This window comes from Drosophila pseudoobscura, chromosome X (assembly GCF_009870125.1).
Source record: "Drosophila pseudoobscura strain MV-25-SWS-2005 chromosome X, UCI_Dpse_MV25, whole genome shotgun sequence".
Classification (NCBI taxonomy): Eukaryota; Metazoa; Arthropoda; class Insecta; order Diptera; family Drosophilidae; genus Drosophila; species Drosophila pseudoobscura.
This window is the reverse complement of record NC_046683.1, coordinates 37,792,169-37,816,284: the sequence shown is the minus strand read 5'-3', so window position 1 is coordinate 37,816,284 and position 24,116 is coordinate 37,792,169. Positions and strand designations below refer to the sequence as shown.

Genomic DNA, 24,116 nt, shown 5'->3' with positions numbered 1-24,116 from the left:
CACAACAAAAACTATGCGATCCCATAGTCAAATTGTTGTAAACCTTAACTGGATCTATAATTGATAAATATACGATAACAAGACGAAGCAGTGCAAAGCAAACCGTAATTAAATAATTATTATATCTATAAAGAAAGCAAAAAATCCAGCAAGCAGAATGATATATACACGATTTTTGCTCAGTATTATGTTTTAAACTAAATCTAAGTGAGTTATTGTTTCCTGTTTTACCTTTTTCGTGAACGTAATCATCATTATGACACTCTGGTGGTTTCCGTTTGAGCAAACCCATTCCATTTCGAGTTGGGGCCTCCTGCAGACCAAGGTCTTGCAAAGGAACGCTAACACTCAATCAAGGATCAATCCCCTTACAGAGAAATCAAATCATATTCAAATATGAGCGATCACACACGCATATGAAAATACATACATACATATATACTTTTTCGTTTATTGAAACGTTTCAACTATATATTAGTGCAAAAATTTACACACACAAAAACATTGTTTACAACAAATTAAAAAAAAAAAATTATACTAAATATTTTCTTTTTTTTTGCCTAGATTGTTAAGTAGTTCATTATATTATGTAAAATATATAAAATAAATAAATGAATATGAAACTAATGGTTGAGAAAAACCTCATTGTCGTCGTGATCTACCAATTTGGGCGGGGCCACGGGCTGCGGCGTAAATAAGTCACGCTTTGAACCAGAAAAAGGCAATCCACCTTATCTGGATCCACGTAAGCGGTTGCTGAATAACTGCTAAAGATAACATTAGTTTCCACCTAATTCGAAAGAAATATTTACGTAAGATGTGGGCTAACTTAGAGACTAAAGCCCCCTTAGGGTGCGACTTTTTCGAGCTGTTTCCTAGAGAACAATTGCATCGTCTTCCTGGAACTGCTTGTTCTTTCGCCGGCGGTTTGACTTGATCTTGCTGAGCACGTTATAGGCCTGCTGGATCTCGATGAAGCGCTGGTGGGCCTCGTTGCGCAGCGCCTCGTCCTTGACCTTATCAGGGTGATACTCCTTGGACAACCTGCGGTAAGCCGCCGTGATCTCGGCCTGCGACGCAGTGGCACTAACGCCCAGCACTTTGTAGGAGTTCCGCTCGCCGTCCACATCCATGCTCTCAAATACCTCCTTCCAGGTCTCGTACCAGCCGTGATGCTGTGCGTAGATGTAGGTGTCGTGCAGGGCCTGCTTGAGGTCCGTCCACCAGGCGGAGGCGAGAAAGTTGTGAAGGGCCTCGTGTATTGGCACCTCGCCGCCATCCTCGTCCGCAATGGTTCCGTTGAAGTAGACGAAGCTGCCCCAAAAGGTGCAGTAGATCAAAATGGCTCCCGTCAGCTTCAGGGATCGCTCCACTGGTCGTCCCCGACGTGGTGGAGTTCGGCGCCATTGCTTTGAGATGCCGTCAAAGGTGAGGGCGGACACCAGTCCCGTCAGCAGCAGTGAGTATGTCTCGTCGTAGATGAAGTACCGCGCTGGGTAAGCCAAATAAGCGGCCAGGAGACAGTGCCACCAAACGCCCTGCTCGCGGCCAATGTTCCCAACCAGCCAGATTCCCTGGGACACGAAGATGGGAATGGCCCAGTGCAGGAAGGATAGGTCGAAACCAGCTACAACTGTCTGCGGTATGGCCATCGCGAACAGCTGACCAAATAAATGACCGATCATCACCTGGCCCACGAAGCGCTTGGAGGAGTACGGAGGCCGCTGAAAGGCCTGCAGCTTGGCCACGAACGCCTTGACGAATCGCGGGTCTTCGTTGGCATCCCGCACGTACTCGGGTATCAGGAAGAGTTCACCAATCCAGCCAATGCCCATGTAGCCGCCCAGCGTGCATGCCCAAATAAAGGCGTGACGATCGCGGTGCAAGTAGAGATGATGCAGACCGAAGATACCGCCAAACAGCCAGAGAACGTAAGCGACTACCACTGACTTCTGGGCAGGCAGGGTGTTGGCCTCCGTGGAAGATTCGCGGTTCGTCGACATGCGTCTATTTGGCTTGCTCTTGATGAGCGATTTGTCTGTGGGCGAGGGCGGGGGACTGTCGCTGGTGGTCGATTTGGCCTTTGCCTTTACAGTGCCACCGAACTTCGGCGACACAGTCTGCTTGGTTCCCATCTTCGGATGTGCACTCGGAGTACTAGAAGGAATAATCACTTTATTTGAATACGAGTTTAGTTCGAATGCAAGCAAAACTTTGGTAAACTGACCCAATTTCTTCGTGAAGAGTGTCGTTGCGCACGCGCAGTTGAATGTGACTGTTTCAGCGGCGGGAGTGGAGCGGGAAGCAGCAGCAGCAATCGGCGCCCAACTTTCTCTTTTCACAAATTCTGCGCACGCAGCCAGCGCAGCAAGAACAGGCAGAAGAGCCGGAGGAAACAGTTAGGGAACCGCACTGATGCGTTAAATTTCTATTAGTTCTTTACGCCTTTTATCCACGCTGCGAATTTAACTTTGACACAACAAAAATACAGACAATAAGTGCACGAACAGTTTGTTAAGCCAGAACCACTCTGTTGTTCTGCTAACTGTTTTTTATGGAAATCTCACTCTACTATTTACAGCGCAGCGACGCAGCGGAGGGTTTTAAAATTGAAGTAGCAGCGCAAATCGGCTAAGGCGTATGCAGAAAAGCCCTAAAGCGTAGACTAAAATCCCAAAAAGTGTGAAGTCAGCCAGGGCTGCATACGCACAATTGGGAAACCTAAAACTCTTGTTCCGTTCCGTTACCTATTTTTGACCATTCTGATAAAAATGTATATTACACTTTCTTATTGATTCAATTGTTTTATTTTTTTTTTTTCAAAACGCCTATATGCATATTAATAAATGCTTACACGTATAATGTATTTTAATGAAATTTGACACGTGATTTGCTTTTAAGTCTATAAATTAGCTTTAACTTACAATTCAAATCGAAAATTAAATTTGAGCAAAAACACTCTTCAAAAGGTCTTAGGAACTACGGTTTTCTTTTTTTGAGAATTTGTTATTTTGCTTGATGCATTTGCTTGGTAATACTTTGCTTGGGTTAATAAATAGTTTAAAAAAAAACCTCTAGTCCTAAGGTTCCTTCCTGGACCTGGCCGGGAAATCTTCACGAATAGATTGATAAGAGTAGTTGATGTTCCTGCCGGTGGACGTGGATGTGGACCTGCACCTCCGGTCCTCTAGTTGTTCTTTTTCTTGGGCTTCTTGGGATTCCGTGAGCGCGACTTGGCCTTGCAGAGCGGGCAGATGGGGGCATTTCGATGGATTTGCTGATGGCACGACAGGCACGACTTCATCGGTGGCGGCTGCTGGCGGAGATTCACGTTGAAGTCCGAACGGAACGACGGATGGTGGCCGATTCCAATCGACGGTGTTTGCTGAAGACGATTTGTTGGCGGAGGTGGAGGCGGCGGGGCCGAGAAATCACCTTTGCCTAGACGCACAGCGGCCGCGGCGGCAGCTGCGGCAGCCCCAGCGCTGCCTGCTCCAGGCGGGGCCGGTGGCATAAAAGCGTGTCCTGGTCCACCACCACCGCCGCCGGCGCTGACTGAGCTGCTGCCGCCGCCACCAGACGATGAACTGGGGGGCAAGGCGGTAACCGTGGCCTCGGGCATCAAGGGATGACGAGCGTGTGGGCGAGCCAGGGACGTTGGCTGCGTGACCGAGGCTGCTGCTGCGGCTGCAGCGGCAGCCGCTGACTGGGCGGCCACCTTGAGGAAGTTTGTCTGAAAACGATCCTTCGATATGGGACTACCCTCCTCCTCGTGCAGGTCGCGCAGCGGACTTAGGCCGAGGTAGTCCCGTCGCATGTGATCGATTTGGTACTTGAGTGCCAAGTACTCCTCGTATACTCGATTGGCCATGTCGAAGGAGCGCGTCTGGTTCTCCTTTGTCTGCTTGATGATGTTCTCCATATCGTTGATGTCCGCGTGGATCTGGCGCAGTTCCTCTACGTGGGACATTTTCTCCTCGAGCAGGTGCTCCATTTCCTTGCGGTACTCTTCCAAACACTTCTCCTCGTCGTCGCTCAGCTTTACCTCCTTGATGATGCGCACCTTAAGTTTCTCGAGGGCCAGCGTCTTGTCCCGTATGTCCTTGATGGCCTCTAGCTTGGCATAGTAGTGTCGCTCGTTGGAGCTGGATATCTCGCTGGTGGCCATTTTGTGTCCGTGTGGGCCTTGTGTCTGCCGTGGCTTCCCCTTTCACTGAGCTGTTTGCTTTTACCTCGACACGCTGAGATTGGGATTGTCGATACAGATGCTGGCATCCACGTCAGCTGGTGTCACTTGGGCACAATTTCAATGCATAAACTTTTTAATTGAATTCTATATTTAAATCTCAAATATTTGGTTTTTTCACTGCTTTCTGTATATGTATATATCGATGTTCACATCGATGTCATCGATGTTTGGATGTACATTGCGACATCGATGTTTTTTCTAAAACATCGATGTTTTTAGACGTTTTTGTTTAGACGTTTGACCAATTACCAAATTTTTCCGAGCCAAATGAGGTGCGGCTAAGAAAAAATATTTATAAAGAAGGCACATACCAAGTTACTCTGGTATAAGTGTGAAATGTATGTTAATGCATCAATAATTCAACAATTTTTTTCCTTTTGCAATTAAGATTCGTTTTGTTGTATTAAAAGCCGTTTACTTTTCATTTCATCGAAGAAATTTTTGTTGTTTTAAAAACGAAGAAGTCTTGCGGATTGTGAAAACGGGAAATCGAAAAACTTTTGCGAAATTGAAAACCGGAGCCTGGCTGAATAATTAATAAAGTAGAAAGAAGTTATAGAAGGATTAGGGGTATCCTCTACCGCGTTCAGCAACCGCTTATCTTACCCCATTAATTTGTTGAGTGATCGGGTTATAGTTCACGGCACGGATTTTCTTGCCGGTCACTGGCAGCGTCACATTCGTATTCGAATTTGGGAGGCCCGAAATTCCTCCAGATACAAAAGTGCAGGGTCTCCCGGTCCACAAACGAGGGAAGAAAATTTGTACAGATGAGCTTGCTTTATTTACATTCTTCGCCAGCTATTCGTGCCGACCTGTTGACCAACATGCAAATCAGAGCCAGCGGTTCCACGCACAGGTTTTGTGCTTTTATCCATCCAGAGTACCATCCGAAATCCAATTGACTGTGGGACGCCTCCAAACTGTTGTTCTATCGCAATGTTTCAGCAGTTTTCGTGGCCAAAAGAGCATAACCTATTTCGAAGGCTGTGAATCGATTTCTTTAAGATTTATGCTTCTACATTATTTACATTTTGCTCAATTTATTACATGACGAATACACGCTAACGCTACTGTCCCATCCAGTTCACATTCATGTTCACAAATGGGGTGGTGCAAGTCCGTTGGCCATTTCATTCAAATCCGCCAGCTGTGAAAGTGATGTGAATAAGAGGTATGGACAACAGGAAACACGTCTCAGAAAATGAACCGCATTCAAGGTAAAATTCACCCCTTTTGCCGAATATACTATGAGACGAAATCGGCTTTTGAGGCTCGTAGGCCCCTTGCTCATACCTTTTTGTATAGCCCTTTTGTATTACGACTCATTTCTTCGTCGCAGAAGAGACAAGCAGTGTATAGTAAGGTCGAGTGATAACGGTGACACGCTCAGAGCATTGGCACAGTCGATCATATCGTTAGGAAAATGTAACGTTGTCCCTCTCTTATGTCTTATGGTATTTCTTCTAGTGGAAACAACTAATAGCAGTGACCATAAAGACCCCATATATTGGCATCAATATCAATATATTTCGAAGTTGTAGCACGACTGCAGGCAACTTTTCAATAGAAATAACGTAGTTATTAACTTGAAGATAACAAACAAAAAGACACGCGTAATTAATGGTTTTAACAATATTTTATTAATATGATATTTAATATGTTTTTTACAGTATTTCCATTAACTTTTCTAGCTCTGCGGCATAAGCTTCAGATTTGAATTCGAACGACATGGTCATACCAATTACGCATAGATAATTATTAGGTGCTTCGTAGTCAAAGCAATACTTCCCAAGCCGTCGCAAGCGATACCTAAATTATTAATATCCTTTCACTGACAATAAAACTTTACCTTATTCATAAAATAATATTGGTGCTGCTTAGTTTCATGGAATTCTTCAATTTTGTCTTGACCAAATCAAGCTGGCTAAAGACCCGCTCATTTTCCGCGTTTGGCCATGGCAATGATAGCATTTGGAGATCAGCAGCTGCCAGCTTAAGAAATTTGCTGTTTCACCACAATCTTTATAAAAGTAAGCATAACTCCAAAACTTAGTATTTTCGCTGATTTTTTTTATTTTATTAAATAAAAATCGGTATATGTCAAACTATCTGGTAAACTAGTGGTGGTATTGGCAAATATCGATCAATCTCACACTTTTTATGTAACCGATGGCAGCATTAAAAAAAGCTGAAAAAGCCAAAAACGTTTCTAAAAATACCAAATTCCCGCAGCTGTCTTTAAAAAAAGCCAGATCTGACGGGAAAATAGAGAGATCTGCAGCCCTGGTAGTATGTGTAGTATAAATTAATAGCCGCGAAACGAATTATGCCAAGTAGATTTTTGTAAAAGACAAAGGACCGAGAAAACTGGTGATAGCTGATCATTGAGCTCTGGTCATGATTTTCCAGCGTGAGGTGCGCGTTGCGTTGCGGTTGTGTCAAGTGTTGCCCCACATCCATTCCATCCACACCAGCGAACACCGATCGCCAGTCGTACAAGCGAGCGATACAACAATGCGTCTGAGTGTGTGTCCGTGTGCGTGAACGTGAGGCATCCGAAAATTATTCATTCCTCGAATCATAAAATAAACGAAACGGAACAAAACGGCCGGCGGAAGGTAATCAATACGCGTATTATGTGAAGAGCCGCCCAGCTAAAATGTGTCAACAGGAACTAGTGGAAGCTCTAGCATATCTAGATCTTCTAAAGATATCTCCCTGATACCAGACTTGTTTTTCACTTGGGCCGTTCCCCTTTGTTTTCTTTTTTTTTATTGTGGTATCTTCTATTGTTGTTGTTTGTAAAATACAAAAAAAGCACATAAATCGGATTCGTACTTCTAGTTCGACGCCAGCAATCGAAAGGTAAAGTTTTTGTATTATTTTTTCAGGCTTCAGTTTCGTGAAACCTGTAACACCATTCACCAACCTCTTACCCTGAAGTGTTTATCTTTCACCTGCATTAAATTCGTGGGCTCCTGAGATGTACTTATTACACCGCCCTAGGTGTTTCTCTGATACGAAAACGATAGGATGGAAACGACCACTGTACATAAATGCATTTGTACCTCGTTGAGCCCGCATATTCCCATTTATTGATAGTTTTCGATACTAATATTGGCAAATGGTCTGCAAATACTCTGTTTGTTGTAAAAGCTCCTAACTGCTTATCGCTACAGCTTTACTGCCAGAGCCAGAGCCGGACCAAGAAGATAGCGGTCAACGGCGTCACCTGGTGACACAGAACGGCACAAGTGTCTCTTGGCCCGCCTCTCACTCTCTCTCTCCACTAACGTGGCACATTTCGCTGGTGCTGGTGCTGGTGCTGGTGCTCTCTGTCCGTCCGTGCCTCTTAATTGTTTGGCAATTTAGGCAATTATAAACATATTAGGTTTTCTGGCACACATTCACCGAAGAACCTTTCCCCCCTCCATCACTCCATCATTCCCGTATCTGGCTTTTATACTACGAGTACGACACTGCTATACGTCTTTCGAGTATTGTAGATAGGTGTGGCCCACGGCTAATAGCTACATATTTATGTAAGTCGATCAGATCAAATGTTCTGTCGCACGAATAAAGCTCAAACTCGCCCCATTTATTTGACCGGGTACCTGAACAAGTTCGCGTTGGGGTTAATCGCTTTGGTCCGCCCAGAACTACTGTCTTCAGCAAAGGCCATAAGCCAGCCCATGGTTGGCCTAGACTCTAGAGAGCGAGAATTATAGGGAGGTGAGCGGGGATAACGATAACTGTCAACTAATCGCTGCCGGCCCCTACCCCAGTCCCCTCCCGCAACAGAGCCTTGGTCCCTTGGTCAGCGCAGGCGCGACATCCACGTCTACGTCTACGTCTGTGTCTGTGGCTGTGGCTGTGTCTGTGACTGTGTGTGTCTGCGTGTAGATCAAATCACAAATCGATGTAGACTTCCATGCTACATACTGAATGCGACATAAAAATGCCGTCAAGCAACTTGGAAATCGAGTCGCTCTGGCTGGAGCCTCGGAGACTATCTTCTGTCTTATATAATTGGGGCCATGGCAACGTTATGCCCACAGAGTGCTCTGTGCCCACTTCCTCCACAACTTGTCCGTCTTTTTGCACTGTGCTCAATGAATATGACCCTTCCCTCGCTGGAAAGGGGAGGGAGAAAGAGGAGCTGGGACGACGACGAATCAGCTTTTTATGCGCTCTCTTATCGCATTGAAAAGCATAAACAAACAAAATGCAATGTTTCAACTCTGTTTCAACTCATCATTCACACTCGTGCGAGTATGTGTGCATGCAGCTGTTTGTCCATGGGGAGTAGAGTGCTGTAGGGCTACTAGTGGGTACCGGCAGCGACGCTCCAAAGTGGATAGGATACACGCTATTAGATTATACGAGTACTCGTACGGGTATTCGGGTACAGGGGTGAGAATCCCCGGCCAGAAACGTAGTACCTGATTTATTCATAAACTTCCTATAAAATACAGAAATAATTCGTTTGAATGCACATACATATATATACATACATATATGTACATACATACATTTGTATGCATCTAGCTACTCGTATTTGCTCAAGCCAAGGCAAAATATAAACAATTACATACATATAAACTAAAAGCATTGCAAACGATGGTCGAAAAATGAACATACCCTCTGCTACTGCATAAAAAACAACCAGACACTGTACACAACAACAAACAAAAAGGGAGAGTGCAAGTGATTCATTCGAATAAGCACCAATTGCATATTCCCCGGGCAAATGCACATGAATGCAGATTCATTTGACATTGTTTATCCATGTATTCACATACATACATACATATGTATGTGCGAATGCATATGTATGTACCGTATGTACATACATGAATTTCAGATGTAGTTTTAATAAATATTTCCATATATTTACTCCATATGTATATTGCCTTGGCAAATGTTCTCTCACAAACAACGGAACCAAGCTCAATTAAAGTTTTTAATGGTGCTATGTGGAAAAACAAAAACAAAACCAAAAACGAAAACCAAAATGGGAGCAAAGGTCTATGCAGTACATTTAATGCAAGCCAATCGAAAAATGACCAAAAAAACCAAATCAATTTTGAAACCCATTGGCGGTGTAAAATGTGTGTGGTAAATAACGGTTTGTTCTTTGTATGTGTATGTATTTGTATTTATATGTATGTATGTATGTATGTACATATGTAAGTATAGCCATTTAATGTGCATGCGCCAAAATGTGTCGCTCGTGTCTAGTATTCCATATTTGATAGGCTTTTAGACGTGTGAATGTTTTATATTTTTATAAAATATAAAATGCAAGCCGTGATCTCTGGAACGCTCTGGACACCATCAACCAATCACTAAACTGGGAATCGGCCAATTACGAAGTTTCCCGAACAGATTTTTTCGGTATTTGGCAGTCGAAAATGTAATTGAAATTTGGCTGGCATTTCTGGTGTGCTAATGGAAAGCTGATAAGCCAGGCCGAGCGTTTAAAGCTCTGCCAGTAGCTCACTGGTGCTCTGCGGAATTTACTCCACAAAGGGAGAGCAAGGCAGAGATCTGATTGTAAACTCCGACAATGAGCCAGACTGTTGACATTGATAAGAACATTGATTTCAGCGATTTCTCAACTGAATTGATCTGTCTTCAGACCAGCTTCAAATTCCTAATTATAAATACGATATCCGGAAAAAGTATTCTCTATGTCTATACTTCTCTATACTATATTAATATGTTATGATTCATTTCTTATACGTACATTCATATGTACATACGTATTGTTGATCAGCATCAATAGCCGATTCGATTGAGCCATGTCCGTCTGTCTGTCCATCCGTCCGTTTGTCCGCTCGTCCGTTCGTCTTGTTTGACGCCTAGTTTCCATACTCCTGCAATATCACACTGAATCAAGTTTGTTTCTAAATTTTGTCATGCCCCCTTTCGCCCCCACAAAGGACGAAAATCTGTGGCATCCACAATGTTAAAGATATGAGAAAACCAAAGATGGCAGACTGGATCAGATCGGTCAATTATTATAGCAAGAAGGAACAAATCGATTTGCAGAGGCTACGCAAACCCAGACGCGCTTTTTCTCTCTCTTTCTCACACACTCTTCGTAGTACACTGTGTGCGCCCTCTGGCGGAGAGGAGCCGTGCTCACCGAGTATCGGGTATAAAGGTAGAGTCGCGGCCGTGGCAGCGACTCACAACATTCCCCCTCGTTAAAGCTATGCATATGTAAGTATAAAAATTGCAGAGCTTTTTCTCTAGGTGTACTTATTCATTGCAAAGAATACATACGTACATATGTACATACGTATGCACGCATGCATGCACATAAGTACTATTACATCAATCGCTGGGTTTCCGCCGATCGTCATTATCATTGTTATCGCTGCTCTGCCTCCCCGGCTATCACTGCCTTTTTGGACCTATAAATAGGTGTGCATGTATTAACATATGTACATTCATTCATACATATCTACATTGATATGTTAAATGATATATATATTATATAGGTATCGTACATAGTACATACGTAATTTATCCCAAATCTTGTTCCGATAATTTCTCGGCACAAGTGAAGCTTCTGTGGAACATATTTATATGTACATATTTATATATTGTTCATACGAGTATGGAACATACATATGCACACGCGATAATAATGACCTTTGGAAATCGGATTGCTCAGTGTCTTGTGGGAGGCGAGGCACTACTTATTCTTGGATCTGAGAGAAGCCCTCCTCCAAAAGAGGACACGAAGACGGCGACACCAAAAGATGCGCGGGGCACAGTGGGACACCGGCCGAAAAGAGCTGGCAAAAGCATTTTTCTGAGGGTGCGCTTTGAATAATATGAATATACGCACATGACGGAGCTTTCAAAAATACACACAAAGAAACTTTTAGTTTCGCTCGAAAATGTAATGGAAATCGAAATGCATTCTACGTTTAATCACATGCTGCATTTCAGGTCGAATAACATGTAGAAGGCGAAATTTTTAAAACTAACTTGTCAAGGTCCGATATCACAGGAGTATGGATACCAAATTTGGTTGCTCTAGCTCTTATAGTCTCTGAGATCCTTGAACTCACATTTTGCAATAGGCAAAGCCGACCATGGAACCTGTGTGTTAGAGAGAGACAGAGCGAGAAAGACTGAAATTGTTTTCTTGATTCTGGCTATAATAATTATACGATCTGGTTCATTTTGCACTGTAGACGATATAGTCATCCTCTACGATTCTGCGTATTTTTGTATCTTTTGTTTTCTCGTATCTTTGAAATTGTGGATGCCACAGATCTTAGCTCAATCGACTCGGCTATCGACAAATAGTTGTTCTTTAGAAATTTTTAGTTTATTAAATATTCCTTCCAATACAGATGATTATTTTACAAAATCAAACATTAAGCCCCAGTTTTATCATAACATTGTTATTTTTTTGTACCTTTTTAACAGTTATGTTGGATTAAAATATAAAGCAAAAATATAAAATTATTATGTGTAGCAAAATGTTGTATTAAACCTTATTTATCGGTCCAAAAATATAAGAATTTCGAATGCCCAGGCAGGATCGTAGCCCTCCTCCTGCCCAACCGACCGAGTGGCGCTGCCGCCTGGAGATGTGGTGGATTTCATACATATGGTAGAGGCAATTATAATACGAGCATAAGACTCTAAACGGCTCATGCTAGGAATAGTTTCTAGTGGATCTAATAGGGATATAACACCACGACAATCCACGAGGGTAATTCTCTCAAAAGAACCACCGCACTGGGTGTAAAGAGCCAACTGTACATTTCGAGGCACTAAGGTGTAACCAATTTGCACAGCAGCACGACTGAAAGTTGAGTTGTCCATGCTGAGTGGAGGTACAAGTGGAATTGCAGAGATGGTGCTCGTGAGGAGTTTAAACGTTCTCAAACGTTTTAGGCTTGACTTGCTACCTTTTTTATGGAGAGGCACCATAAACGATTCCTTCCTGATCGCTAGGGGTCCACACAGGAGCTCGGCGCAGTGCTTGGGTCCACAGCCGGAAACTCCTGCAGGACGCGACGCCAGGACGAGCCCTGGCCTAACGACTCGAAGATCATGAAGCACCATTTACTCGGGTAGACAACATTTTCGAAAATGGTACTTTCAAATGCAGCTTGGGAAGTTTCGTGATATCTTTATCTACATATGTACATATGTATGTATATTCGTTCAGAAGTATTAATTTAGCGAGCTAATATGGCCGAATGTCCCACTGTGCGGCTGCTATAGTTGCAGCTGATTTTCCGGGAAAACAATATCAGGATGCCAGCTCAAACATTAGTGTACATGTACATATGTACATATGTATGCATGTGCAATATGTAGTGTCCGATCTAACGTGACTCACCCGCACTCACAATCGCACTCACGAGCGCACTCTCTTTGAACAAGTTTATTCATCCAAGATATCCAATGGAAAGCACAATACTCCCGTACAAGTACATATGTACGTGCGAAGGGAAAACAGAATGAGAATGGGAATGGAAATGACTACAATGGGTCTACTTAAACATTTATAAACAAAATCATTGAGCACTACAGAAATGGAAACGTCAAGAGAATCAGGAGGCGAACGCGATGGCGAAGGAGAGGGATGGTAGGGGGAAGGAGAGAGCCCAGGGAGAACAGAACTCTCATTTAAAGTGGAGCGACCACTTGAGCGACAACGACCACGACCACGACAGCGACAGTGCCAGCAGATGGCTCTGCTTTGCAGATTTGAAAAGTTCAGGGAACTGCAGCACAACACACTACTGGCTCCACCAGACAGCCAGAGAGAGAGAGAGAGAGAGAGAGAGAGAGAGAGAGAGAGAGGGGGAATGACTTATGTCGGTATATATGTACATATGTATAGCATATGTAGGGGAATACCCTACTCAACAGCAGGTACATACATATATGTACATATATGCAAATGGTGGTGATAATATCATTCCTATTGAGGACAACCTATGTTGTGCTGGTAGATTAAGACCTTCCCTGATTTCCAGCTACGGCATTTGGTCACAAAGGTGTCGGCAGTGATCCTACATTTTGATTCCTACATCTGTTTGAACTTCAGCGCAGTGCAGCGCTGAAGCAGCTTATTTCATCAATTTATTAGTTTAATCACAACTTTGACGATTAAAGGGGTATTTCCGGGAATCCCGGAGGGTCAACGGAACGGCCAGAGGCCCGATATTTTTATACCCGATACTCAAAATGAGAATTTGGGTATATTAGATTTGTGGTAAAAGTGGTGTAACGTCCAGAAGGAATCGTTTCCGACCCCATAAAGTATATATATTCTTGATCAGCATCAATAGCCGAGTCGATTGAGCCCTGTCTGTCTGTCTGTCCGTCTGTCCGTCCGTCTGTCCGTCCCCTTCAGCGCCTAGTGCTCAAAGACTATAAGAGCTAGTGCGACGATGTTTTGGATCCAGACTTCTGTGCAGAATCATAGATAATCGCCATATCTATCAGATTGCTGAATCTGGATCAGATCGGATAATTTTTATATCCAAAAGCAAGAAATCAATTTGCACTGGCTACGCAGCACCCGACGTCACGCTCAGACTGATTTTCTGTCTCTCTCGCACGCACTCTTTGTCGTGTCGTTTAATATTAGCGGCGTCTGCCGGAGGAGAGCCATACTGACTTAGTATCGGGTATAACTGTAGAGTTGCGGTGTCCGCAGCAACTCACAACGTTCCCCCTCGTTTTTTGTGCTTCTTATTTTTATAGCCGATACTCAAAGAGAGTGTAGGGGTATATTAGATTTGTGGTGACAGTGGATGTGTGTAACGTGCAGTAGGAAGGATTTCCGACCCCGTATATATGTATATGTATACTCTTGATCAGCATCAATAGCCTAGTCCACACTCCAGATAGATCGCACTGTTACAAGTTTATATCAAAACTTCTCATCGTATCGTTTTATCCCCAATGAGTGTACAGCTTAGATCCCCCTCTTGAGCCCACGCTCATCTTTGGTCGCTTTCAGCTGAAATAAATATTCCACAGAAATTTAAACTAAAACAAAGTAAAAACGCTGACTTTCGAAGCGAAACGTGAAAGCGATCTGAGCGAAAGCCGTCGGAAATTATTGATGACTGGTCAAAACGATTATCGATTATCGATCGTTGATCTAATTGAGTCAGAGAACCAGAAATTGAAGGAAGCACGTGTCTTTGATGTGTCTGCCGTCGTTTAGTACAACGCTTTGTGCTTTATTTGGCCAATCGTTGACAGTCGATGATCATTTTCACTTTTGTACATATTACATATGTCAATATGCAAAAAAGAACTCTACCTACGCCTACCCCTACCGTACTTAATCTGAATATAAATAGAAATAAATCTAGATCTAAATAAATGATAATGAGATAATCGTCGGGCTAATACTCGGGCTAATTGGAGAACTGCAGCCGTCGCCGGGCGAGGGCCAATCGTATCAGCCTGCGCTGCTCCAGCTCGTGCAGCTGCTGCCGGACGAGCAGTCGATGCAGCAGCTCCACCTTGGCGTAGCTCTCGGCTCTGCGGTGCAACAGTAGCTGGTGCTCTGCGATCCGGGGGTCGATTCCGCTTCCATTCGAGGCCCCTGGGCTGATTGGCCCGACAGTTTCTTCGGTTAGAGCATGGCCTTGAAATATGGTCCGCAGGAGCTGCATCAGCAGACGGACGAGGGTGAGCCAGAAATTGCTCGACTTTTGGCAGAATGTATCAGTGATCGTGGCCATCCTGCTTGCTTGAATTGATGCGATCGAGTGTGAGGGCCAGCCATGGAGGTCGGGTCTTTATACAAGCCTCAGGCACCTGGTGCCTTTACCTGAAAGCCCTCTCTATCTCCCTAAGCCCTCGAAATTCCTCAAAGGTAATCCCCATAGGGCCTACCTGGACACCTATCGTCCGATACCATGATATCCCCGCAATAAACCAATAAAACGCAATCCTTTCTCTCACTTTCAGACGACTCTGCCATGGAACAGGCTCCGCGACCCGTGCCGGCTCCGCGGCGGCTCTGCACGGAGCTACGTCCCGCCAACTATGAGAACGTCGAAATCAAGCCTAGCAACAACAATAACAACAACAATACTATCATCAGTTTCAAGAAGCTTAACATCAACGCGGAGAACTTGCACGGCAATTGTGCGGAGAAGAAGCTGCCGGCAAGTGGGCAGCACAAGCTGCAAGTGCTGCAGGAGAACAGCGCCGAGCAGCAGCAGCCCATCTATGGTCCCGACGCCAACGAGAATGTCCCGACAGAACCGATCTATGCCGCGCCCCGACCAGCGCCGAGACAGCGACTCACCACGGAGTCGCTCCCGCAGGAGCCGCAAGTCGAACTTGATGTGGACGCGGTTCCTCTGAGAGCTGTGCGCACAGCTCCCCAGGTGCCTCCGAAGCCGCCCAGCCTGGAACAGCGCTTGTCGATATGCAGCGAGATGGAGCAGCAGGGGGATGCTACGGCCTCCTCTCTCTACGGCTCGAACGCCTCGCTGGACTGCTGCTCGCAGGGCTCGCAGAGCGGCAAGTTCAAGTCGCAGTCACCCGGGTACGTAGACGACGTTGATCAGCGGGGTCAGCCATTTCCGGAAGATTCCTCTGACCCGGAAACACCTCCGCCAACGCCAACACCACCACCACCTTCGACATCTTCATCGACGTCGCTCGATCAGTCCTCCAGCTGTGATCAAGAACAAGACCAAGATCGAGAAGATGACAAGTAAACTTTACCGAAATGTTCTCCTTATACTAGATCTTTCCCTTTCCTTCTCCTTTGGTGTTTCTCTAAACGGTTTCTCTGTTTTTCTGTAGATGCACCCTCACCTGTTCCCTAGTTCCTTGCTGTCCCAACATCCATAGTTTGACTAACCTAAAAATCAGATCTAAATCTGGATCTGGATCTGGGTCTGGGTCTGGCTAATCCTTTGACGTTTCACGGTTTCGGTTGGCTGGTTTCTTCCCATCTCCGGTTGTGGTCCCTCGGGGAGACTCGAACTCCTTGAGCAAACGATCTCATGTTATTATTATTTTTGTACTAACTCTCTCCAGTTTTGGGTCATCGTCGTCGGCCGAAGTTGGCGCACGTGCGAAGCGAGTCGTTACTTCAATAATTCGTTTTGAATTGTGATTTGGAATGGAATTTTGATTTGATGATACGATATATATGTAATTTGATATTAGATTGAAAACTTATCAGAGTTCATGGAATTGTACCCAATGTCGGGAGTATTCTCGTATTGGGCTGAATCTAAGTGCTCGCGAATCATATTCTCGGATTAGTCCAAACTGAATATCATTGGAACCGATAGTTCGCGGGCAGTTCGCCGCAGAAGAGGAGGCTTTTCCGAAGATTGGTGCATTGCCACCGTAATAATGATTAAAAGGGCATGGTGAATGCAAAATGCGCAGTGGAGTTGGGCCCAGTATGGGATCAGTTACTGAGAGAGAAGAAGATCCCAACTTTCAGGACGAATCTGCACCTTGTCGACTTTCGGTTCAACTAGCTTTGACTATTTTTCAACGACAGAAACATTTTGAAGCCGGAATTGGACATTAAGTCCCTAGATTGGCCATCTCGGGGACAGCCCCGACCTCAATCCGATAGGCCGTTATGACTGCCAAAATAATAAACTATGGTTGAGTTAGGCGAAATTATAGAAGAAGTTTGTTTTGAGGACATAACGGATGAATATCTAACGGCTTTATACGATTCGATGCGTTCCCCATAGCGTCAAATGTTCAATGAAAGCCACGTTGGATAGGGGTACCACAAAACATTTATTAAATCATAATTTGAAAGAAACATCTCGTGCAATAATATTGTTTATTGTTAGTTAACAGAAAACAAAATAACATATTGGAACAAATTTCCATCGTTTGATAAAATTATTACATAAAAAGTTGAAATTACCGAATGGGATAAATAACTGATTTATTAACACAAAAACAAAATTTAAATATCAGAGTGCGGCTTTTTTTGTCGTTGGTTGTATGTATATATGAGTATCAGGTGTAAGAGTAAAGCCGCGACCCTTGCCACGTCTCACAACTTTCCCTCGGGTTTTATTTGATGTCAGACCTGATGTCTGCAACGCTGACAACGCCATGCTTGTCTAGTTTGGTAAAAACTACATAGTGTCTTAGCTATTGAAGCGTATGTATGCCCCCGTACATGTGTATCTGGCTAAAGCGAAGCGCTGATCGAAAATGAATATGGAGTGTCGTGGGTGGAAGTAGATTTGTAAGCTAGTCTTTAGTAGACCCTTTAGCTAGCCTTCCTTTCTTCTTAATGCTATCATACATAGGCACTCGGCTGTAGTCTTTCTAAGTCTTCAGAGATGTTCTTGATGATCACCTTGATCGTCTGTGCAATACTATTTTGGAATGGATACACCTAAAATGGGAATGAGAATATGTACGCTTCCTGTTGTTCTGCGCACCGGCGGAACTGTGGCTATGTGTTGTCCCGGAACTGTGTGGGACCTCCGACGCTCAGCAAATCAAGATCGAGTGGTTTCTGTCAGATCTGCCCCTGAAAATAACCTGTCAGACCCGACGCGTCGCTACGTTTCAAGATCTATAGAGATCAAGGAGACGTCTATAAATAGAGTGAAGTTTCCGTGGCATGATGTGCGATTATTGAAGCGCTTTCTTACAGCTCGAGCTCAATGGCAACCGGAGGAGAAGGCTATCTGCGAGGGTCCTTGGCAAATCATCCGATTTATCTACACCGCCGATGCATAGCCTTACCTCTGAGCAAACTTCGGTGCGCCGATGTTTACATACATAATACATACATACATATGTAGCATTAAAGTAAGATTAAGCTCATACATCTATATATTTGAAACGAATACCTGTAGAATACAATATACAGATGTGCGCATTGAGACGGCTGATTCATCTGAGGGAAGTTCTTGGACCCAGCGCATTTCTCTTCCCAGCACTCCCATTCCCATCATGGGCCTAGGCCTAGCCCTAGCCCAATAAGTGTTCCCGATACTCCTATTCACGTAGTATTAGATCTAACACGCACACACATTGCACTAGTATACGTACGTAATACTTGGATTTCATTTACTTACCAAATGGGAATGGGACGAACTCTCTCTGCCACAAGCAAAACTAACTCTCTCTCTCTCTCTCTCCCTCGATTTCATGTTGCCTCAAATGAATTCAGGAATCTTCTGCGATCCTTGGGCACCACCTCGAAACTGCTGGGCGAGGCCATTGGCGAACGGATCACGTTCAAGGCCAAGGGTGCCAAGAAGCGTCTGGACAGGAACCTAAGGAGCTCCACGGAGGCGATCAGCAATCTCAGCGCTGACGCTGGCAGCCGTCTGAAGAATGCCAGCAGGCGATTCGGGTCGAACTTCACCTTGGGGGGCAGAGGAGGCCATGGGGACAGAGACGCGGAGGGTGGAGAAAGCTCCGTGGGAGAGTTTGACCTTGAGCGACGGCAGACCATGCCCAACACGGATGTCTTCAATGCGATACAGTTCTCCAGTCCCCTGAACCGGAATGTCGTCGGCGGAGGATTCACCGATCTCCGGGATGAGGCAAAGGTCACTGCCAAGGTCAAAGTTAAGGATCAAGAGGTGCCAGCTGGGGGGGACGGTGCCGGGGATGATGACGGCTGTTATGAGGTGCCCAAGGTGCAGGGCAAGCCCCCCAGCTACGATGAGGCACTGAGGGCACGTCCCTCCCCACCTCCCCCGCTGGCCAAGAATCTCTCTCAGGAGCAGGTCCAGCTACGGACGCAGCAGCGTCCCCCGATCCGCGGAGATGACGCAACGACGTCGTCTCCGCCATCGTCCCTGCCAATGCCCGCGTTCCCTCCGCCGCGCCTCTCCCAACAGCCAGAGCGGTTCCGGCTGGACGCACTGCAGCCGCCCGTGCGGCAGAAGCGTCGCAAGAACTACGAGCACATCGAGTTGCGACGTCCCCCCGTGGACTCCGCCGAGCTGAAGGAACTGAATCAGGCAGCGGCGGTAGCGGAGCGAGAGGAATCGCTGCTAATCTGCGCCCAGATTGCCGCCGAAGAGGCGAGGGCCCCAAAGCCAGAGCGTAGCGATTCCTGGCAGTTCTACGGCGAGGATGTCGCTTCGCAGCAGGGAGAAGCGGTGCAGGAAGAAGACTCCTCCCGGGAACCTGTCTATGCCAACCAGGAAGCCACCTACGGAAAGCTCTTCGAGATGGCCACCGCGGGGAGCAGTCGCGGCTGCAACTTGTTGACCCCCAACCAGCAGCAGCAGCAGAACCAGCAGCAGCAAGAGCTGGCCTGCATCAGCGAAGATGGGGAGCTGGACAGCAACGACGGAGCCGTCGGTGGATGGTGCGCGCCCCAGGAGCTGATCGAGGAGTTCGATCCATTAATGAGCAGCAAGTGCTCGACGCTGGAGCGTTCCAACAAGAGCAACGAGCTGCTACTGCTCGAGCACCTACTGGAGGAGGACACCTACGGCACTGTGAAACAAGAGCGGGATCAGGACGATGTCAGCATGTGCACCTCCGAGGAGGATCCGCCTAGTGGATGTGCGGCCACGACAAGTGGTCGCCAGCCCCAGATCGTGCACCAAAATGCGCAGCTGCTGAACGACAGCCTGGAGCATATGCTGGACCGCGAGCAGGAGCAGTTGGAGGCACGTGCCAGGCCCTATCTGAGCAAGATACCCGAGGGGGCCGCCAACAGATCCATGGTGGACTTGGCCAGCGCCTCAAGAAATCGCACCAATTGGTTTGTGGCAGACGGTTCTACCGTCACACCCACACCCACAGCCACAGTCACCTCCACGTCCAGCAGCAGCACAAAGCCAGCACTACCAATCGAAGGCGACAGCCCACCCACCTACCTGGAAGCCATTGGAGGAACAGGAACCAGCGGACAGACCGCCCCTGTCAATAGCGAGTCTCGTTCTACGCTTAGCTCTCGTCTGCGGAAGACGATAACCACCTTCTCGAGCGTCAAGCTGCGCATGGATGTGATGAAGAGGCGCTCTAGCTTTAAGGCGGGGGCCCAGAGGCAGTCGGAGGTGAAGGTGGCCCTGCAGATGGTCCCCCGGCCCAGTCTGTCGGCGCTTCTGGTGCGCTACGAAGGTCCCCTTGTGCGGTTCCCCTCGGGCGTGGTCGAAGATATACTCAAGGAGATGCAGAACCGAAAGGCCATACTCAGGGACCGCCAGTTCCAGACATTTCTGGACCAGGAGATGAAGACTCCAAGGGAGTCGATACCGTTGGACACCATAACCACGCTGCAGTGCGTCAGCAACAATCGCGTCACGGACACGGCGACCCACTTTTACTGCTTCGAGATCACGACATCGCAGCCGAAAAACGGAGGCAACGGCAACGGAGCAAGCGACAGCATGTCCTCGAATCCCAATCTGGTGATGACCAGCAGCTCGTCAGGGAACGTCAAGCAGCAGCGGGTTTCCCATCTGTATGGCGTGGGCAAGGAGTCCGAGAGGGGCGTCTGGATGCAGAAGATCCTTGAGAGTCTCACCAACAGTATGCCTGTCAAGTACACATGCCACTATTACCGCGCGGGTTGGTGCTACCTAAAGGTGGGTGAAGCGTTAAGCTCCTCCCTGAGACCCCATGCCTAATGCGTTGCATTCCGTTCCGTTCCGTTTCAGAACTCCATCACGTCAGAGTGGAGTGGCACCTGGTTGGTGCTTCGCAAGAGCCAGCGACGTCTCATCTTCGTGTGCGAGGCCACTGGGAATGTGGAAAAAATGGACTTGCGCAAGGCGCGATGCATAGGTATGCATGCTATATAAGAGCTATGTAAGAGCTATAAAATAACATTTAATTGCATCTCTATCCCTCTAAAATAGTGCTCAAGGAGAGTGACGAGTCCATCGACAACCTGCACGTGGGGATCGGGCCAATGCTGATGATTGACTGTCCGCCGTATGCTGTCTACATGATCATGAGCTCGGCACGAGAGACAAAGATCTGGCGTCACATCATTCGGGAAGTGGCACACAACAACGGCTTTTCGCTGGGGGATCAGCAGTTGACGCGGTACGATGTACCCGTGATAGTGGATAAGTGCATTAACTTTGTGTACATCCACGGGTCCATGTCGGAGGGGATCTATCGCAAATCAGGCTCGGAGAACTCCATGCACAAGCTGATGAGCGCCTTCCGAGCGGATGCCTTCAATGTGGAGATCACCCGAAACGAGTACAATGAGCACGATGTAGCCAATGTCCTCAAGCGGTTCATGAGGGACCTGCCCGAGCGCCTCCTGGGCAAGCTAACCGACAGCTTCGTCTTCGTCACCGAGCTGAATTTGGCCGCCGAGAAGATTCCCATCTATCGTGAGCTCCTCGCTCGCCTCTCGCCCATCGAGCATGAGACCTTGCGCCGGATCGTGGGCCACCTTGTGTTCATTAGCTCGCAGCAGACCAAGAACAAGATGAGCGTTCAGAATCTAACCATGATCTGGGGCCCAACGCTGCTGGCCAAGAAGGTGGGTCCCCTGTCAAACCTTGGCTACTATATTTAGGATTATGTGCATGATTATCTGTATGTTTCCGGCTTCTCCAATAGAGCGATGAGCTAATCTACTCTCAGAAAGAGGCCGATGTTCTCAGCGATCTCATTCTTCTGTACAAGAACCTATTCCCCGTCAGTGCCGATGAAATTGTAAGTTGAACGCTACCTTACTTTGAATCTATGAATGTTTTTATACCAGATACTCAAGAAGAGTACAGGAGTATAGGAGTATGTGGTAAAAGTGGATGTGTGTGTGACCCAGATGGAAGCGTTTCCGAAGCCATAAAGTATATATATTCTTGATCAGCATCAATGGCCCAGTCGATTGAGCCAAGTATGTCTGTCCGTCCGTCCGTGTGTCCCTCCCGATGAGCGCCTAGATCTCAAAGACTATTAAGCTAGAGCAACCAGACTGTATGTGACTGTGATATCAAAATTTTGCCCCGCCCCCTTCTGCAGTCACAAACCACGAAAGTCTGTGGCATCCATAATTTTAAAGATACAGGAAAACGTTGAATCATAGCAAATCATAGAAGATTGCCGAATCTAGATCAGATCGGGTCGTTATTATAGCCCTAAGGAACAAATGTACGCTACGCCCAGCTACGAGCTCTCTCATTCTCCCTCCCACACACCCTTCCTCGTGCAGTGTGAGCGATCTGGCAGAAGGGAGCAGAGAGCAACACACCTTCTGACTGAGTATCGGGTATATCACAACGTTCCCGCTCATTCTTTACAACTATGTTATATTTTATTCAATGCAGAAACGGGAGCAGGCCATGCTGGCATGCCTGCAAAAGTATTACGCTGCCGCCGAGACGCTCAAAGATGCGGTCAAGCAGTCGGGGGACATAAAGATCTGGATCAGCCTGAATCCGAATCCAGACAACATCACAGAGGTTTGCCATCAGTTATGATTGATCACTTCAGTATGTAATGATCTAATCGCTCTATCCGTTCAGGAAAAGATGCAGGTGAATGCCACGATTTCACCCACCAAAACCGCCTACGAGCTGTGTCGGGAATATTCCGTCAAAATGCAACTACCAACCCATCAGCTGACGCTCTACGAGGTGATACTGAACGGCAGCCTGGAGCGGCCCCTGCACCATGACACAAAAGTGTTCGACGTGATCCTTAACTGGTCGTACTGGCCGGAGGAAGATCGCAAGCACAACTATCTGATGGTGCGGCCCATGGAGATGCTGCGCGAAATACAGCGGGCGATCAAGAATCTGGCCACGGTGACGCCCGGCAAGGAGCTGCGCTTCGCCGACAATCGCACCAAGACGTTCAAATCTCTACAGTGCGAGCTGCGCGACGGCAAGATTGTTATTTCCAAGAAGGACAAAAACGACAAGACAACTATTATCAGGGAGATATTTCTGCAGAGCTGTACGGCGTATGTGGGCTGTGAGCGCAAACGAGACTTTCCATGGAGCTGGGCCATCACTTTTGTCGAGCGCACCCAGGCACAGATAATGAGGTTTGAGTCTAAAACTGATATCATCAGAGCAAGGTGATTTCTAAGACTTTCATCTCTCCATTGCAGATCGCGAGATGCTCCCTACATTGGCCATGTTCTGGCCGGCAGCGAGTGGGTGGATCGTACTATTTGGTATTCGAGCATCTGGTATTGCCTCTACGGTGACAATATTTTACCACCAGCTGAGATCATCCTCAAGTAAAGGATGATCTGATCAGCCCTAAACCATATTTTTGTCTCTCTGTTGCATTTCTTTAGCTATTATGTACATACATAGATACTCTGAATTTATATGAAATATGATTAATTTATGATCCGATTTTCACCATCGTTCCACCCCGCCCACTAACTTTTCGAAGTTTTTTTTTCCTAAACATAATATGTCGAATAGCTTGGCAAACAATCTACATAGTAAATAATACTATCATACTAATGATCCACATTATCTGTACATAATCATAATCGCCTAAAACCAAAATTGTACATTACCATAAAAACATTATTTTTACTTCTTTGCATATGTATGTATAACTGAGTGTATGCCATTTGTCGTCAATGCATGTGTGTGTAACTACCGGATCAGACCAGCTAGATCCCTCAAGGGCCGTTCGATACACTCTAAGTATCGAAATTACTTTCTGACTTGAGGAATTAACTGTCGGCTACATAAAGCCAAAAAGGCAATATTTTCATATTTTTAATATCATTTTTTAAATATTTATATATATACTTGTTTTAATGGGGTCTGCGATTAAATACAGTACATACAAATATTTTGTACCCATTCTTTTTAGAATCAACACAATCCAGAAAAGAAAATGTTCAATGGAAATAAATAGAATACGGAATATACTGTTCATT

At 46.1% G+C, this 24,116-nt stretch overlaps 4 protein-coding genes across 7 annotated transcripts; 1 reads left to right on the top strand and 3 right to left on the bottom strand.

The window, feature by feature from the left end:
- Positions 1-389: 389 nt before the first annotated feature.
- wus (TM2 and DnaJ domain-containing protein wurst) lies at positions 390-2,671 on the bottom strand. Of its 3 annotated transcripts, XM_033384881.1 has the most exons (3): positions 2,568-2,661; positions 2,228-2,469; positions 390-2,157 (listed from the first exon to the last, which is right to left on the bottom strand). In XM_033384881.1, the coding sequence occupies exon 3, from the start codon at positions 2,133-2,135 to the stop codon at positions 876-878; it is 1,260 nt and encodes a 419-aa protein (XP_033240772.1). In that variant the 5' UTR covers positions 2,136-2,157; positions 2,228-2,469; positions 2,568-2,661; the 3' UTR covers positions 390-875. The 3 variants fall into 3 exon arrangements, with proteins under 3 accessions (XP_033240772.1, XP_015042395.1, XP_001354331.1); XM_015186909.2 differs by having other exon boundaries at positions 390-2,173; positions 2,228-2,671; XM_001354295.4 differs by having other exon boundaries at positions 2,228-2,670.
- Positions 2,672-2,833: 162 nt separating this feature from the next.
- LOC4814204 (zinc finger C4H2 domain-containing protein) lies at positions 2,834-4,445 on the bottom strand. The gene has a single exon (XM_001354294.4). The coding sequence runs from the start codon at positions 4,166-4,168 to the stop codon at positions 3,188-3,190; it is 981 nt and encodes a 326-aa protein (XP_001354330.2). The 5' UTR covers positions 4,169-4,445; the 3' UTR covers positions 2,834-3,187.
- A 2,041-nt stretch (positions 4,446-6,486) lies between these two features.
- RhoGAP15B (RhoGAP_ARAP and RA_ARAPs domain-containing protein RhoGAP15B) lies at positions 6,487-24,112 on the top strand. Of its 2 annotated transcripts, XM_001354293.4 has the most exons (9): positions 6,487-7,117; positions 15,230-15,986; positions 18,447-20,829; positions 20,902-21,028; positions 21,103-21,743; positions 21,824-21,919; positions 22,534-22,668; positions 22,732-23,255; positions 23,322-24,112. In XM_001354293.4, the coding sequence occupies exons 2-9, from the start codon at positions 15,241-15,243 to the stop codon at positions 23,455-23,457; spliced, it is 4,788 nt and encodes a 1,595-aa protein (XP_001354329.4). In that variant the 5' UTR covers positions 6,487-7,117; positions 15,230-15,240; the 3' UTR covers positions 23,458-24,112. The 2 variants fall into 2 exon arrangements, with proteins under 2 accessions (XP_001354329.4, XP_033240771.1); XM_033384880.1 differs by lacking the exon at positions 6,487-7,117 and having other exon boundaries at positions 15,230-15,815.
- LOC6901008 (uncharacterized) lies at positions 14,671-15,000 on the bottom strand. Its single transcript, XM_002134599.2, has one exon. The coding sequence runs from the start codon at positions 14,998-15,000 to the stop codon at positions 14,671-14,673; it is 330 nt and encodes a 109-aa protein (XP_002134635.2).
- Positions 24,113-24,116: the final 4 nt, after the last annotated feature.

Excerpts from the sequence above, each read along its gene's own strand:
- RhoGAP15B (XM_001354293.4), top strand. The coding sequence starts at position 15,241 with ATGGAACAGGCTCCGCGACCCGTGCCGGCTCCGCGGCGGCTCTGCACG. Across the intron at positions 15,987-18,446 it reads CAAGATCGAGAAGATGACAA|GAATCTTCTGCGATCCTTGG; the intron begins GTAAACTTTACC and ends AAATGAATTCAG. Across the intron at positions 22,669-22,731 it reads ATCCAGACAACATCACAGAG|GAAAAGATGCAGGTGAATGC; the intron begins GTTTGCCATCAG and ends CTATCCGTTCAG.
- LOC6901008 (XM_002134599.2), bottom strand. The coding sequence starts at position 15,000 with ATGGCCACGATCACTGATACATTCTGCCAAAAGTCGAGCAATTTCTGG.
- LOC4814204 (XM_001354294.4), bottom strand. The coding sequence starts at position 4,168 with ATGGCCACCAGCGAGATATCCAGCTCCAACGAGCGACACTACTATGCC.
- wus (XM_015186909.2), bottom strand. The coding sequence starts at position 2,135 with ATGGGAACCAAGCAGACTGTGTCGCCGAAGTTCGGTGGCACTGTAAAG.